This window comes from Sus scrofa, chromosome 14 (genome assembly GCF_054392235.1).
Source record: "Sus scrofa isolate SSC_HxYL_T2T_F1_AM1 chromosome 14, Sscrofa_HxYL_maternal_Yorkshire_Landrace_v2.0, whole genome shotgun sequence".
Taxonomy (NCBI): Eukaryota; Metazoa; Chordata; class Mammalia; order Artiodactyla; family Suidae; genus Sus; species Sus scrofa.
This window is the reverse complement of record NC_139396.1, coordinates 99,493,375-99,509,514: the sequence shown is the minus strand read 5'-3', so window position 1 is coordinate 99,509,514 and position 16,140 is coordinate 99,493,375. Positions and strand designations below refer to the sequence as shown.

At 36.7% G+C, this 16,140-nt stretch overlaps 1 protein-coding gene across 4 annotated transcripts in view; it reads right to left on the bottom strand.

Annotated features, from left to right (window-relative positions):
* ADK (adenosine kinase) overlaps nucleotides 1-16,140 on the bottom strand; it is a 481,834-nt gene that overhangs the window by 30,707 nt on the left and 434,987 nt on the right. For all 4 annotated transcript variants that reach the window (XM_084997382.1, XM_003359240.5, XM_003359241.5 and 1 more), the window contains one exon: nucleotides 1,222-1,308. In XM_084997382.1, coding sequence (XP_084853508.1) covers nucleotides 1,222-1,308 — 87 coding nt within the window. The remainder of the gene's footprint in view (nucleotides 1-1,221; nucleotides 1,309-16,140) is intronic.

Here is a 16,140-nt window from a genome sequence, read left to right as displayed (position 1 = left end):
TAGGGCATGGGGCAGTCTAATGTTAACAGCTAGGCATGAAGTTTCAAAGAAGGAAACATGAAAAATTAATGCTGGTGAAACAGAACATTAAAATTAAAGAAAATATAGATATTTTAAACAATGCTAAGTTAAAATGAACACACAGTCTTTTTTTTCTTTTTCCCCCATTTTCTTTTTTCAGCTGCACCCACAGCATATGGAAGTTCCTGGGCCAGGGATCGAATCTGAGCCACAGCTGCAGCAACACTGGATCCTTAACCAATGTGCCAGGCCGGGATTGAACCTGTACCTCCATAGAGACAAGCCAGATCATTAACCCACTGTGCCATAGCTAGAACTCTTTATTTTCCAAGGAAAGGAGGACAACTGCCAGCTCCATTTGCCTTTCTCCCCTTGTTTTGCTTGATGTCATGAGAAAGAAAGATCAGGAGAGATTTTTCTGGGCTTATCATTCAGGAATCTGAAGCTTTCTGGAGATCTTAACCTAGCTTAACTACACTTAGCTAGAAGAGTTTAGACATATGAAAAGAACTTTTGAATCAGATTTTATTTATTTTTTAATTACTCAATGATTTTGCTACATTTGTAGTTGTACAACGATCATTACAATGAATTAGATTTTAGATCAGCCTCAGTCACCAAGCCAAGAATCTTCCAATTGTCTTGATCTTATAGAAAAAGACTACTCCTTCCAAAATGGTTTAGTTTCTATAAACTGTGCCAGTTTTTACTGAGCCTGAACTAGACAACAATTTAACCCTTCCTGATAAACAACCAACTATTGTATTAGAAACAGATGTTTTAACTAAAGATATAATGCAAAAACATCATCCTCAGTTATTAGCATACTATTTAATATTCACAACTCGTTTTAAAGAACAACAATGTGTTAACATTTAAGCCTGAAGGGCTATGAATATACTATGTACTGTACTTGATGTAGCTTGTTTATGCAATATTCTGACAGACACAATTAATCTTGTGAAAATGACTGGGATATAGCATAATATTAAATTATCTTTAAGCCAAAAATACGTATTTTCCTAGTAATATACTCTCATAACACTCGCAATGATAGTAGCATATGGAAAGAATATTAGGAGTTAACTATTTAAAAGAAGAAATTAGAGTTATTAAATTCATAAATCTTGGCTATGTGGCAGAGAAGGGTTAAAGGAAGTGTTTAACTTATAAGTAAGTATGAAATAAATGAGTCTGTACCTCCAACAAATGCATCTCCAGCTCCATTGGTATCAACAATTTCCTTCTGGTCTTGATCCAAGACAGCAAAAGCAGTGACTTCACTTTCTGCAATTAGAGCCAAAGAAAGGCAGACTGACTTCTCTTTGTAACACTCAATATACAAATTCACCCAGTCAAGTTTGAAAGCTCCAACATCCTTCAAAGAAAGAGATGGAACATGAGGTCCATATTCCGTACTTTTCACCAAAGTGAAAAGTCATCTGCAAGAATGCTTCTTGGGTACTTCTCAGCAAATGCTGTGTGTGTTTTGTTGGAGTTATATTTAGGTAGTTCACATTTTTGAGGAACGACTGTAAATGGCAGCAGCAGTGCCTTTTTGGACAGTAAACTATGAGCTAAAGGAAGTGTTTGTAAGCACAAACTCATGGGTCTCTAATAAAGTTTCAGGCCTGGCTACAGTCTTAGCAGTGAAATCTTAGATATAGTTGAAGAGCTATATATTTAAAAAAATTCAAATAATGAGCCTTGGGCATTTATAGGAAATAGCACAATAGCAAAATAAAAATAAAACAACACTTCTGTTATCATACTTGATGCCAATGTCAAAGATTACTGATATCAGCTGGCTTACTACAGATAACCTAACCTGGTTAGTTTTCATAAAGGAGTCATTGCTTCTTCCAAACTATCTGTCAAATAACAAAAGGGAATGCTACCACTGAATGTATAGGCAGAACAAAAGGGACAGTGCAACAAGCTCTTGTCTTATAGCAATCTGGACCAGGGCTTGGTTGTTTTGACTACAGAGTAACCTAATATAGGACTTTAAACTTGGCACATGGCAGTGGAATGGCATTACAGTAGTCCCCCCATCCACCCTTTTGCTTTTTGCAGCTTCAGTTATCCGCAGTCGACTGAAGTCCTAAAATACTAAATGGAAAATTCCAGAAATAAAAAATTCACAAGTTTTAAGTTCCACACCATTCTGAGTACCATCCCACTCTATCCTGCCCCAGACATGAATCATCCCTTTGTCTGATATATGCCGCCTGTAAGTCACTCCGAGCCGCCTCGTTATCAGATGGACTGTCACTGTACTGCAGTACTTGTGTTCAATACACCTTTATTTTACTTAATAATGGCCCCAAAGTGCAAGAGTAGTGATGCTGGCAATTCAGGTCTGCCAAAGAGAAGCTGTAAAAAAGTGAAAAGGTGAAAGTTCCTGACTTAATGAGGAAAGAAAAAAAAAAATCCTATGCTGAGGTTGCTAAGATCTACAGTAAGAATGAATCCTCTACCCATCAAATTGTGAAGGAGGAAAAAGAAATGTGTGCTAGATTTGATGTCACACTTCAAACTGCAAAAGTTATGGTCACGGTGCATGGTAAGTGCTTAGTTAAGATGGAAAAAGCATTAAGTTTTGGGGTGGAGGACATGACCATAAAATGTGTTCCTATTGACAGCAACATGCTATGCCAGAAAGCACTGAGCCTACAGGAACACTTCAGCAAGGGATCCTCTAAAACGAGTGACACCAAGCCATTTACTGCAAGTAAAGGATGATTACACAGATTTAGGAAGAGATTTGGACAGAAAAACATAAAAATTATTGGAAAGGCGGAATGTGCCAATGAAGAAGCTGCTGCTGCATTTCTGGGAGTGCTGAAGGAGCTGATTAAGGAACAGGGATATCATCCAAAAAAGATCTTCAGGGGTGATGAAACTGGGCTCTTCTGGGGAGTTCCTGTCGTGGCTTAGGGGTTAACGAATCTGACTAGGAGCCATGAGGTTGCGGGTTCGATCCCTGGCCTTGCTCAGTGGGTTAAAGATCCGGCGTTGCTGTGAGCTGTGGTGTAGGTTGCAGATGCGGCTTGGATCCTGTGTTGCTGTGCCTGTGGTGTAGGCCGGTAGCTACAGCTCCGATTAGACCCCTAGCCTGGAAACCTCCATATGCCGAGGGTGCGGCCCTAGAAAAGACAAAAAGAAAAAAAGAAAAAAAAAGAAAAAAAAAAGGAACTGGGCTCTTCTGGAAGAAGACACCCCAAAGAAGCTTCATCACATAGGCATTGTATCATCTCCTGTTACCACAAGAAGAGTGAGTACAGTGCAGTAAGAGAATCTGAGAGAGAGAGAGAGCTCACATTCACATAATTTTATTATAATTGTTATATTTTATTATAGGTCCCTGTTACTTGTTACTTAATTTATAAATTAAGCTTTATCATCGGTTTGTATGGAGAGGAAAAAAATCATAGTATATATAGGGTCTGGTACTATCCATAGTTTCAAGCATCCACTGGAGGTTTTAGAATATATCCCCTGCTGATAAGGTGGACTACGGTATTTGTGATGAAATCTGGCCTAGAGGACATTTGTAAAAGACTGGATTGTGCTTTTTATTGGTGTCTCAAACTTGTGAAACTACAAATTTGCATTCTTTATGGGGACAGATGTAGCCAAAGACTTGTAAACTTCAATCTTACCTAAGACCAAGGAGAGAAAAGGAGATCTTGAAAACCTTAAGGTCTAAATAAAAAGAACCAAAAAATTTCAAAAAGCGTATTCTGTCTGCCTTTTGCTACCTGCTACGAATGGATACTTTCAACAAGAGATAAACATAGATATGATAATGAAAAAAACAGCTCCTGGAAAAACTGATATTCAAGAGGACTCATTCACTTGGTGATCCCTTTTGATCACATGTCTATGAATGCTAAGAAGACTCTACATCAAAAGCACCTGTTTAAATTCTAGGTACTAACTTTCCACACTTTAACACCAGATCTACATGAAGCTGGCAAGATTTTGATTGATTGGAAGTTAAGGCGTAAATATCCAGGATTAAATTTTCTAAGGAGTATACAGAACATACTGCTACATAGGCCAAAAAGAAAAAAAAAAAGATGTAAGCAGATCTTATTAGAAATAATTAGGAAAGGGCTAGAGTCTGGTTTAGGGAAAGGGCTGCGCCATAAATATTTATAAAGAAATTTGATTTTATTGCTTCCAAGTACAAGTCATACTATAAAGGGAATTAACAACTATAAACTAAGAACAAACAGGCACTAAACAAGTAAAACGAGCCAAGTCAATGACACCATTACCATTTATAATAGGGTTACATTATGCAATAATATGTCTATAAAACATTTTAGGTAATATAAGAATTAATTACTGGATTACAGATTTGAAAATAATTACTTATAAATGGGAAGTAAGTCACAATTAGATATAATTCCTTGAGTTCTTTGTTTAAAAAAGTTATTGATTTTTGGTTGGCTAAACCTTTATTGATGAGTAAGACCTAATTCACAATGAAAGAGATTATCTGAACTTTATTCCTGAGAATCATGACTTTTGATCTAAATTAGTAAAAATTCTAAATGAATGCACTTTTCCTACACTTTTTTCTGGATTTATGTGCAGATCTTTGAAATGCTTTATCCTTACGTGTCATATAAGATTCAATTTCCTTAAACATAAAGCAGAAGTATTTCAACTCATACTTATTAATACAAATACATATGTAAGAATACTAAGAAGGTAAAAGAGCTATCATTGATCGGTACAGACATAATCCAGGCTCTATTATTTTCTGCATCTAGAGAGCTGTATTATGAAAATTCCTTTCAAAGTAATAACGCTGAAAATTTGTCAGATCTTGAATGGAGTTCTAAATCACTGAAAAGGGATTAAACAATGTACAATAATATTTAAGTTCAGTTATATTTTTGGTACATTCTTATTTTTTGAAATAAAATGATCTAAGGTGGTTTACAGAGCTATTTAAAAAAAAACACCTCACACAACTAAGTAAATTGTATTAACGAGCACGACCTATTCCATCACCTTCTAGACAACGTATGTACATAAAATACCTCACTGAATCTTAAGACACAGTGATAGACATGGCATTATTTAGCCAGTGAGGCTCAAGACACTCACATGACTAGTCTTCTTAGGTGTGAGATAGACCTGGAGTAGCTGTAGGAAGAAGAAGTAAAAATAGCTTTTTGGGAGTTCCCGTCATGGCGCAGTGGTTAACGAATCCGACTAGGAACCATGAGGTTGCGGGTTCGGTCCCTGCTTTTTTTAGGGCTGTACCCATGGCATAGGGAGGTTCCCAGGCTAGGGGTCATATTGGAGCTGTAGCCGCTGGCCTACACCACAGCTATTTCAACACCAGATCTGAGCCGTATCTGCAACCTGCACCACAGCTCACAACAATGCTGGATCCTTAACCCACTGAGTAAGGCCAGGGATCAAACCTGCATCCTCATGGATGTAGTCAGATCCATTTCTGCTGAGCCATGATGGAAACTCCCACCATTTTCTAGATTTCTAAAACAGCAGAGAATCATAAGTTTCCCCAAGCAGACAGGAAACAAACACCAGTTTGACACCAGATTTGTTTAGTGTTACTTAATAGATAAGATCCTCAGGGTATCTTTAGCCAGACCAATGCAATTCAACTTACTTAAAATACAAAATAATAAAAATCAATCATTCTCTGGATAGTTTATACAAACAGATAATTTACTCTTCACTTTACTGCGACATAAGCCTTACTACACAATCCCTTAAGAGGCCCATCTGGCTAGAATCAACTGTAATGCTGAGTCAATTATAATAGAGGTGGTTAGTTCATACAAATGCCACAACATCTAACTGAAAATTAATACAAAATTCAGTCACTCAATGCCAAACAATTAGAGTGAATGTATTTAAATGTATCCTGCATCCTCACTGCTACCAAATTAACTATGTCTTTTAGCACTGTCTACACACAACCTCATGAAAGGTAATACCCTGAGGAAATTTTGTCCAAGGTGTATTAAAATGTCATGTTTTGCTATATCTTTTTGATGTCACCTCATAATTGTACCAAAGATACAACCGAAGAAGATACAAAGCAGGATGAGAGGGAGATGGGTGGGTGTTTTGCAGCCTGGAGTAGACTGCAGTCACCACCTCTGCCACTGCCTCTGATGAGCGTCAGAAGTGCTGGCAAAAACTTCACCAGAATGTGACAAGTACGGTTGGTAAAAACCAGAACTCCTAAGATTAAAAATGGCTCCTGCACCTTGGTGATTCCTTATAATAAGGTAATTTCCAGGGTATTAATGTTTTTGTTTGCTTGGCTTTTTTCAAATTTAAAAATTTTATTGGAGTATAGTTGATTTACAATGTTTTAATTTTGCTTGTTTTTTATTAATCTTTTTTGGGGGGATAATTTTAAACTAGGAGAAAAGTCTGAATAAAAATACAGAGAACTCCTATGCTTATAACACTTCCCCAGATTAAACAGAATTGCCACAATTTATCAGTTCATATATATATATATCATTTGAATATAAATTGCAGATACCATATCCTTTACTCCTTAGTAATTCAGTGTGTATTTCCTAAGAACAAATATATTCTTTTAGATAACTAAGACATGTTGATAAATTTAAAAACTTAATATTGTTATTTAATCTATATTCTGTATCTAATTTTGTTAATTGTCCTAATGTCTTGTATAGCAATTTTTTTTCATCTAGTATAGGATGTCTTCTAGAACCACATATTGCTTTCAGCTGTGCTTGTTTTGTTTTTCTTTTAATGTAACTTTTGGTTTTTACTACAGGTAATGCATACCTATAGCACAAAAATATAAATATTTGAAAAGGTATGGTATTTTCAACAAAACCCCTCTCCTCTTACCCCTCCCATTCATCCAGTTCCTAGTCCTACTGCTTTCCAAACTAGTTATCACTGTTATTGATTTCCTGTATATCCTTCCACAATTTCTCTATTCACATACTGGCAAAACACATTCTGATTTTTCCCCTCTTTGGTTTTTTTTTTTTTTTTTGGTCTTTTCTAGGGTCACTCCTGTGGCATATGAAGGTTCTCAGGCTAGGAGTCTAATCAGAGCTGTAGCCACCGGCCTACACCACAGTCACAGTAACACGGGATCTGAGCCACGTCTTCGACCTACACCACAGCTCATGGCAATGCCGGATCCCTAACCCACTGAGCAAGGCCAGGGATCGAACCTGCAACCTCATGGTTCCTAGTCGGATTTGTTAACCACCGAGCCACGACGGGAACTCTTGATTTTTTCCCCTCTTTACTTTAAACAAAGAAAGTATCACACAATGCAAGCTGCTCTGGATCATATTTTTTTCACTTGGAGATCTATGTTGGTAAACAGAGACTGTCATCATTATTTTTCATTGCTGCGTAACAGTCCATTATATGTACATACTATAATTTACTTAAGCAGTCCTTTACTGATGGACTTTCAGGTTATTTACAATCTTTTGTTACTAAAAACAATGTTCAAAGCACAGTGTTTCAAGCACTGATGCTTTTATGTTAAGTAGAACTTAAATTTAATTATTTTACTTAATAGCTAAGAAAATAATATCATTCCTAATTTATATAGGGAATTGACACAAGGAATTAAAGTTGCTATACAAACAGCCTGAAAGACGCCTGTGTCAAGGAATGGGGGGGAAAAAATGAGAATCCAGGAAATGCTTTTTTTTCACCAAGACACACATACCAGGATATGAGCAAAGACACCCTGCTCAGACTGCCCTAATAAACAGGATAATGAAACAGATGACAAATTCTGTTAATAATAGAGATTTATAGAACAATCCTAATTAACAAGGACTTCTGGAGGAATGAAGAGTTCTGGGTTAATTTAATTTTCTGGTTAACTAAAGAAAAAGCAGAAAGTCTTTTTAGTTGGAAATCTTTCTAAATGTACTAATATAATAACATACCATGACATCCCCGCTTTAATTAGTTTAGTCTATTGAGCTGAATGAAAATTTTCTTTGATAAAAGAGAATTTTACAGGACATGTTAATGTCATGGTTCTGAACATCGATTCTTTTTTGGGGGGCGGGGGGGCTGTGCCTGCAACATGTGAAAGTTCTTGGGCCAGGTATTGAAACCAAGCCATAGCAGTGACCTGAGTTGCTGTGCTGACAACACCAGATCCTTAACCTGCTGCACCACAAGAGAATTCTGTGAGCATCAATTCTTTTTATGGTTCCAGAGGTATAAGTGCTTTTATAAAAGGCTGGATAAATGAAATGATGGCAAGTACACTGGATTAGGACTCAAAAGACCCATGGTTTGAATCTGGTTTTGGCTTGCCAATGGGGAGGGGGAGGGAGTTGGATGGACTAGGAGGCTGGGGTTAAAAAATGTAAACTATTGCATGTGGAGTGGATAAGCAATGAGATCCTGCTGTAGAGCACTAGGAATTATGTCTAGTCACTTAGGATGGAACATGATGGAGGATAATGTGTGTGTGTGTGTGACTGGGTCACTTTGCTGTACAGTAGAAATTGACAAAACACTGTAAACCAGTCATAATGTAAAAAACAAAAATCATCAAAAAAAGATTTTAGAACATGTAAAAAATAAAAATAAAAAAAGAGCTATTGTGTGTCAGGACCTCTGTTAGAGATAGGGAATACAGATGTGACTAGGAGAAAAAAAACACCTGCTCTCATAGGACCTACAGTCTAGTGAGGATAGATAAGATGTAACTAACAACAACAACAACAAAAAAATGAAGATAATTTGAGATAATAATAGATGCTTCAATGGAAATAAAACAGAAAGATGTGATGAAGTATGACTGGGGAGAAGAGTTAATTTAGGTGGCTGTTACTTCCTCACTGAGAAGGTGATGTTTGAACTGAGACTTCAACAGCAAGAAGGAACCAACCATGGGAAGATTCAAGGGTAGAATATACAGGTGCAGAGGCCCTGGGCTTGCAACAAACTTGGTGAGCTAAGCCTGTTTAAGGTTAAGAAGGCCACTGTATCTAGAGTATAGTGAGTGTGTGGAGATTAACTCTGTGTGTGTGTGTGTGTGTGTGTGTGTGTGTGTGTGTGTGTGTGGTGGGGAAAGGGCTGGTAGAATTTCATTCTATGTTGTAAAAAGGGAAACTATTGGAAGGTTTTAAAGAGAGGAGTGATATGATCTTGTTTCTAAAAGAGATTATTCGGCAGCCTTAGAGAATAGACAGAATAGTGGGGTTGGGAATGGAGTCAAAGATGCTACTTATCAAGACAACTTATATGAGTCATAATGCAGCTTAAACTCTGTATTATCACTCAGAAAATGAGAATTGGGAGTTCCCATCGTGGCTCAGTGGAAACTAATCCAACTAGTATGCATGAGGATGAGGGTTTGACTCCTGGCCCCACTTAGTGGGTTAAGGATCTGGAGTTGCTGTGAGCTGTGGTGTAGGTTGCAGACAAGGCTCAGATCTGGCATTGCTGTGGCTGTGGGGTATTCCAGCAGTTGTAGCTTGGATTCGACTTCTAGCCTGGGAATTTTGTATACCGCGAGTGTGGCCCTAAAATGCCAAATGAAGAAAAAAAAAAGAAAAGAAAAGAAAATGAGAGGTATACTTGCCTCAGTATTTACTGTTAATATTACACAAATTAATCATTAACATATAAAAGTGCCCTGTCAAATATAAAGCCCTATACAATTTTATAAGGTGTTCTTAGGAGCTTTATGTTCTTCGATCAAGCAACAAGTATTTGCTGAACACTTGCCATGAGCTCTTCATTCCCTGCTAGATCCTTTGGAGGAGGATATGGGAGAATTATTAAGATATCCTCTGTCCTTTCAAGGAACTTAGAATCTAGATGGAAAGAGAAATCTAGCATATGTGAAAGAATTTGTAAAATATTATATGCAATACTTACAACTGCAACAGGAATTCAAAGTAGGAAACAATGTGGGTATGATTAACTGGAGATGGTTTCATAGAGAAGACTGAACTTAAACCCAACTTTTGATGTGGAGCGACAAAAGGAGAGGAAAAGAAAGGTATATATTTACCTTAGAAGACATAGAGGAAGAAGGAAGTTTATATGTTAGGTAAGGCAAGAAATAATGCAAGGTGGGTGGGGTCCAGCCATCTCTAGGGAGACTCTAAATGCCAAACAGATGTTTGACTTGATATATGAGCTACAGTGGGATGTAGTTACGTTTTTTTTGAGTAAGAAAGTGACATTCTAATGCTTACCATGAGCCAGGTACTGCACCAAGTGCTTTATATACTTTATCTCACGTATTCTCAGTGCAGTACCTAAGATAGGTGTTACTGATCTGACTTTATAAAGATACTAAGGCTCACAGAGGTTGTCAGCTGCCTAAGGTCTATGGCAAAACAGGACTTTGAGACAAAAAGAATGAAAGAGAAGAGGAATTCCTGCTGTGGCGCAGTGGGTTAAATACCCAGCTAGTATCCATGAGGATGTGGATTTGATCCCTGGCCTCATTCGGTGGGTTAAAGATCTGGCATTGCTGCAAGCTGTGGTGTACATTGCAGACGTGGCTGGGATCTGACGTTGCTGTGGCTGCTGTGTAGTCAGCAGCTGCAGTTCCAATTCGACCCCTAGCCTGGGAACTTCCATATGTCTCAGGTGCAGCAGCAAAAAGAAAAGAAAAAAAAAAAAAAAGGGAATGAGAGAATGAGAAAAAGAATGAGAGAGAGGAAATAAAATGTAATTCCAAAGTTGCCTTTTGAGCAATGTTGCTACCATTTAAAAAAAAAATAAAAGGATGGGAGGGGAAGGGAGTGGGAGGGATAGGGAGCTTGGGCTAATCGGACACAACTTAGAATAGATTTACAAGGAGATCCTGAAAAAAAAAAATAATAAATAAATAAAAAATAAAAGGGAGTTCCCATTGTGGCGCAGCAGAAACAAATCCGGCTAGGAACCATGAGGTTGTGGGTTTGACCCCTGGCCCCACTCAGTGGGTTAAGGATCCGGCATTTCCGTGGGCTGTGGTGTAGGTCACAGACGTGGCTCAGATCCCTCATTGCTGTGGCTGTAGCGTAGGCCGGCAGCTGTAGCTCTGATTTGGCCCCTAGCCTGGGAACCTTCACATGCTGAGGGTGTGGCCCTAAAAAGTAAAAAAAGAAAAAAAAAGTGATAATGGAAAATAGAGATTTTGTAACAGTTGAACAGTAAAGATTTTCAAAATGGATATGCATGTACAAAGCTGTTCTCTATTATTAAAGAAGAGGCTACTGATGCTTCTACTTCCAATCCCGGGCTTTCTATCGGTAAAAGATTTCGGTTTGAATTGTTGATGGTGGCAACGGCAAGTATTATTTAGTTTACAAAGCAAATGCTGCATCAGATAGTAAGAGACCAATGGTTCTTTTTTCTCTTTAAGGATTAGAAGAAATCTTAGAGCAAGAAAGCATTGTTGAAATATCACTGATGTTTACTGCAGTCTTCTAGGGATGATAATGCCTTAAGGTAATGTCAGAGGTTTATGTGGAAAGAAAAAAAATTAAACAGTTTATACGACACAGTAAAATTAAAATTCCCCAAAGTATGGAGTCAATTTCAGTGGGTGCCCTGACAAACACTGATAAAAGTTATGAGTACTATTTATTATTCAATAAACTTAAGTTAGATTCACAGATCACTTGACTACTTGGAGTACAGTGATAAACACCAGTAAACAACCATTTCATCTAATTTAAATAGAATCCTTTTCTTTATTGAGTCATCTGCCATTCTCTCTTGTATTTAAAAGTAGACCAAAACGAGTGTGTACACACACACACACACACACACACACACACACACACATACATATTTATTTATTTATTTTTAGGGCCATAACCTATAGCATATGGAAGTTTCCAGGCTAGGGGTTGAAACAGAACTGCAGCTGATGGCCTAAGCCACAGCAACACTAGCTCTGAGCCGAATCTGTGACCTACACTGCAACTTGAAGCAACGCCAGATCCTTTAACCCACTGAGCAAGGCCAGGGATTGAACCTGTATCCTCATAGATACTAGTTGGAATCTTAACCAGTTGAGCCACAATGGGAAATCTTCTTGATGATATGTTTATACATTTAGTGGGAAGAAACGGAGATAATTACTAAAATCTAGCAGAAAGCCCATTTTATTAGGTACTCAATAAATATTTGGTGATTGACTGACAGAATTTAAAAGACTTCTAAGCAAGCAAACAAGTATTTTCTGATAAGCTGATTTTTACATATTATTTTAACAAAATAGAGAAAACAAATATTCCTCAGATATTTTCTTAGTGGCTATAATGGGGATTACAATTAACATTCTAAATATATAACAATCTAATTTGAAGTGATACCAAATCAGCTTCGACAGCATACAAAATCTCTGCTTCTATATTGGTTCCTTCCCCAATTATGTCATTGTAATAAATTACATCTTTATACAGGTGTGCCTATCAACATATATTTATAATTATTGTTTAATGTATTTGTCTTTTAAATTATGTGTGAAATAAAAGAGGAGTTAGAAACCAAATATAAGAACACTGGCTATTGCATTCACCCATGTAGTTACATTTACTGGAGTTATTTCTTCATACGGCTTTGAGTTTCTACCCGGTATTCTTTCATTTCAACCTGAACAATGCCCTTTAGCATTTCTTATAGGGTGGGTCTATCAGTAATGGCTTCTTATAGCTTTTGTTTAACTGGAAATGTCTTAATTTCTCCCTCATTTCTGATGAACTGTTTTTATCAGATATAAAATTTTGTATACTTAAGCTCATTTTTTTCAGATGATGAATTACAAATCTAATTACCCCCCAAACTAACTTACCTAGTAGATACTCCACGATTCACAACGCATTTTTTCCCATTTTTTCTGGCCAGATTTGTGGCATATGGAAGTTCCTGGGCCAGGGATCGAATCTGAGCCACAGCTGTGACCTATGCCGCAGCTGTGGCAATACCATATCTGTTATCCCACTGTACCAAGCTGGGGATTGATCCTGCGCTGCTGGATGGAGACAATGCCAGATCTGCACAGCAGGAACCCCCACAATGCATTTTAATATACTGAAGGTCCACGAAGGTACAACTGTAGTGTGGGCAAAGATCAGTGTTGAGCTCAAGACAGGAAAGCTTTTCAGAAATTGGTTGCTGATTGTACTTTTATAATTAAATATACAAACCTATGATCCTTTTAGGCTCACCTAATTAGCATCAAATGAGTTTACTTAATTATAGTTGTAAATTAAATGCATAGGGTTTGCCTCATCTCAAAATAATTACACGAGCATTGTAATGTGAATTATGGAACATTAATTTGTATTTTATCGATTACTCCCTAAACAGAGACCAGTACTCATTAGGACAAAGTTATTATCATAGCAGTTTTGATAAATAGCTCCTAGAAAAGGTTGCTGAATAATATTTGTGCATAAATTCTTTAAAGGAAATGTGTCCATGTGTTAGAACTGGTGCTGCACAGACATTTATGCAAAGCTCCATAGAAAAATGTGCTTCCTGAGGTATTTAAGTGAGAGGCACATATACATGTATGTATATAAAGTCTCCATTTTCATTCTGCACGGAGATAGAACTTTGTCATATTTATAGTAGAGGCTGTGATTACTCTTTAAAAATTTTTTTTTAGGTATAATGTTCAGTAATTACAGGTCAAACTGTTACCTCTAACAAACAGTTCTTAGTATCCCTCAGATGGAGGAAATGATAGGTTAATTATTAAGTTTCCTAAGCTTCTGCTATGTTCACTATACACAGAACCATTAAAGGGGGGGGACAAAAAATTCTATATCACTCCCTGCTCTATGGAAACTACTACAGCAGATTTTTTTTTCTCTCTGACTTAGGTGATCTTAAAAACAAACAAAAACAAACAAACAAACAAACAACTGAGAAGGGAAGAAAAATTTGTTGCTAGAAGATGAATCCAGAATTATTAAAGGTATAAATACAGACTAATCAAGGGGGAAAATATTCTAACTCTAGGGTTGTTGTTGCTTTTTAAAGATACTGACTTGTTGATCAATTGGGAAGAATAGCCCTGGTCAAACAGGGTTAACACAATTTAATCTTTCTCTCTTTCTTTCTCCCTCCCTTCCTTCCTTCCTCCCTCTCTCTCTTTCTTTCCCTCCCTTCCTCCTTTCTTTTCTTTTTTTTTGCCAGTTGAGGAATCTTAACCACATATAAAAGTATTTCAAATGCAATTTCATGAACAGGCTTCAGATTTTTCTTAAATATAAAATGGACTTCAGTAAATACAGGAGATTTTCATGTTTAAAAGACATAAACTTTTCAGACCAGATCCTTGCCATACTTACTTTAACTGCACCCTTTATTTTTCTTTTTCCTATTCCTGCTTTATTATGAGACAACTACCACCAATCACACCAATAACTGTTATTGGACTTAAATTATTTCCTCTTATTTTTCTTGGATATTTTGCACTGTGTGCCAAAAGAAACTCTGCTTCCTCAGAGCCTGAAAAAATGCACTTGGCTGCTTACTGTAAATGCTAACATTTTGCTAGTTAGGAGCAGCAACATTATTAAGCTTCAAAAAGCAACAAAGGTAAAGCCTGGCCAGATAGGCCAGGCCTTTCTTTGCATTTAGAATTTCTAACTTTGGCCACCATAGCTTTTATTCTCAGTATACTTGTAGTTTTCCACCATTTTCTCCCTTTAAATATAGAGACTGAGGGGAAGACCTCAGCATAATAATCCTGTTTTAATTCAGCCCAATTTTGGCCTAAAGCAAACATCTAATTACTTGTGATTAATTCTAAAGAACATAACCTACTTTCATGTTCAATGGATCTGTGTTTGAATCTAACTAGTGGCTTCTCCTCCTTTTTCACTGCCTTTCAGTCTTTTCTCTGTGTTAACTTAATCCCCAAAGTGACTGAGGAATCATAAACTGCCATTTTCCTACTGCACAAAATATCTCTATTATGCACCTCACATTTCAAAGGACTTATATTATTAGTCTTGAATTGTGAGTTCAAATTCAGATTAAATTCAGACCTCTCTGTAATAAATGACAAGATGCATGAGGGTTGCCTATGTAATCAAGGCAACCATAATTATATAATTATTGATGAAGTTCCTGTTGATAAACAATGCAAACATTAGGAAATACTATTTTGCAATTAAATGGTGAAGAAAGCTGTTTATTGCCTTCCATTTTATCCTCTGTTAATAAGATTGAAGTTGCAGATGTTCTTGTATGCTGCATTGATGTTAAATGGTGCATGATGCTCTAGGTGGTTCCCATAACCTTGCTTTGTCTACTATGAACTGACTCAATTGATATGATAATAGAGAAAAGAGCTGGGCTGAACTAGCACAATTTGCATAGCCTTGAAATTTGCCATTATTGGACAGCCAACCGCTCCTAAAAGTTCTTGTTCAGTTGTCACTGACAACGTGTTAGACAAATAATATTTTGGAATTAACCACTCAGGTGGGGGCATCAGTTCTTAAAGCCTTTATCCCATCAAACAAGGTACTCATCAATGCATTTCTAAAGCTAACAATAGGGAATTTTGTGATTTTCTTTGGGATCAATTGCTATTAGATTTAGTACAAAGAGAGCAGACATCATTCAAGAGGTCACAAAACAGTGGTAGCACTTGCAGCTTTTTGAAACAGAAATTATATTTGGAGAAACACTTCTCTCCTTTTTGTGAAACCTGTATTTTCATCTCATTATTAAATAAGTATTATATTTTAGATTAAGATATAATAAAATCTTTAATGTTGCTCAATATTGTACTTTGCTCATTAAAAGAATTATGTGAGACCCCATACAAGCATAGTAGGAATTGGTCTGATGCATGAAAATAAAATGACACACTAGCAAACCTTAAACACTGAAGAAAATCCCAATATATTCCCAAAACACTTTCAGCAGTAACAGAACTAGAAAAATACCATAAATATAAGGGAGAACTGAGAATCTCTGAGTTTAGAATTTACGAGTATAGATGATGAATGAAAAATATTAAAGACAGTAAATGTATCTTTGGTAGGTGGACAATGAAACAATTATAAGTAGAGAGAAGAAATGCAAATAAGTAGGAAGAATGTAATTTAAAGT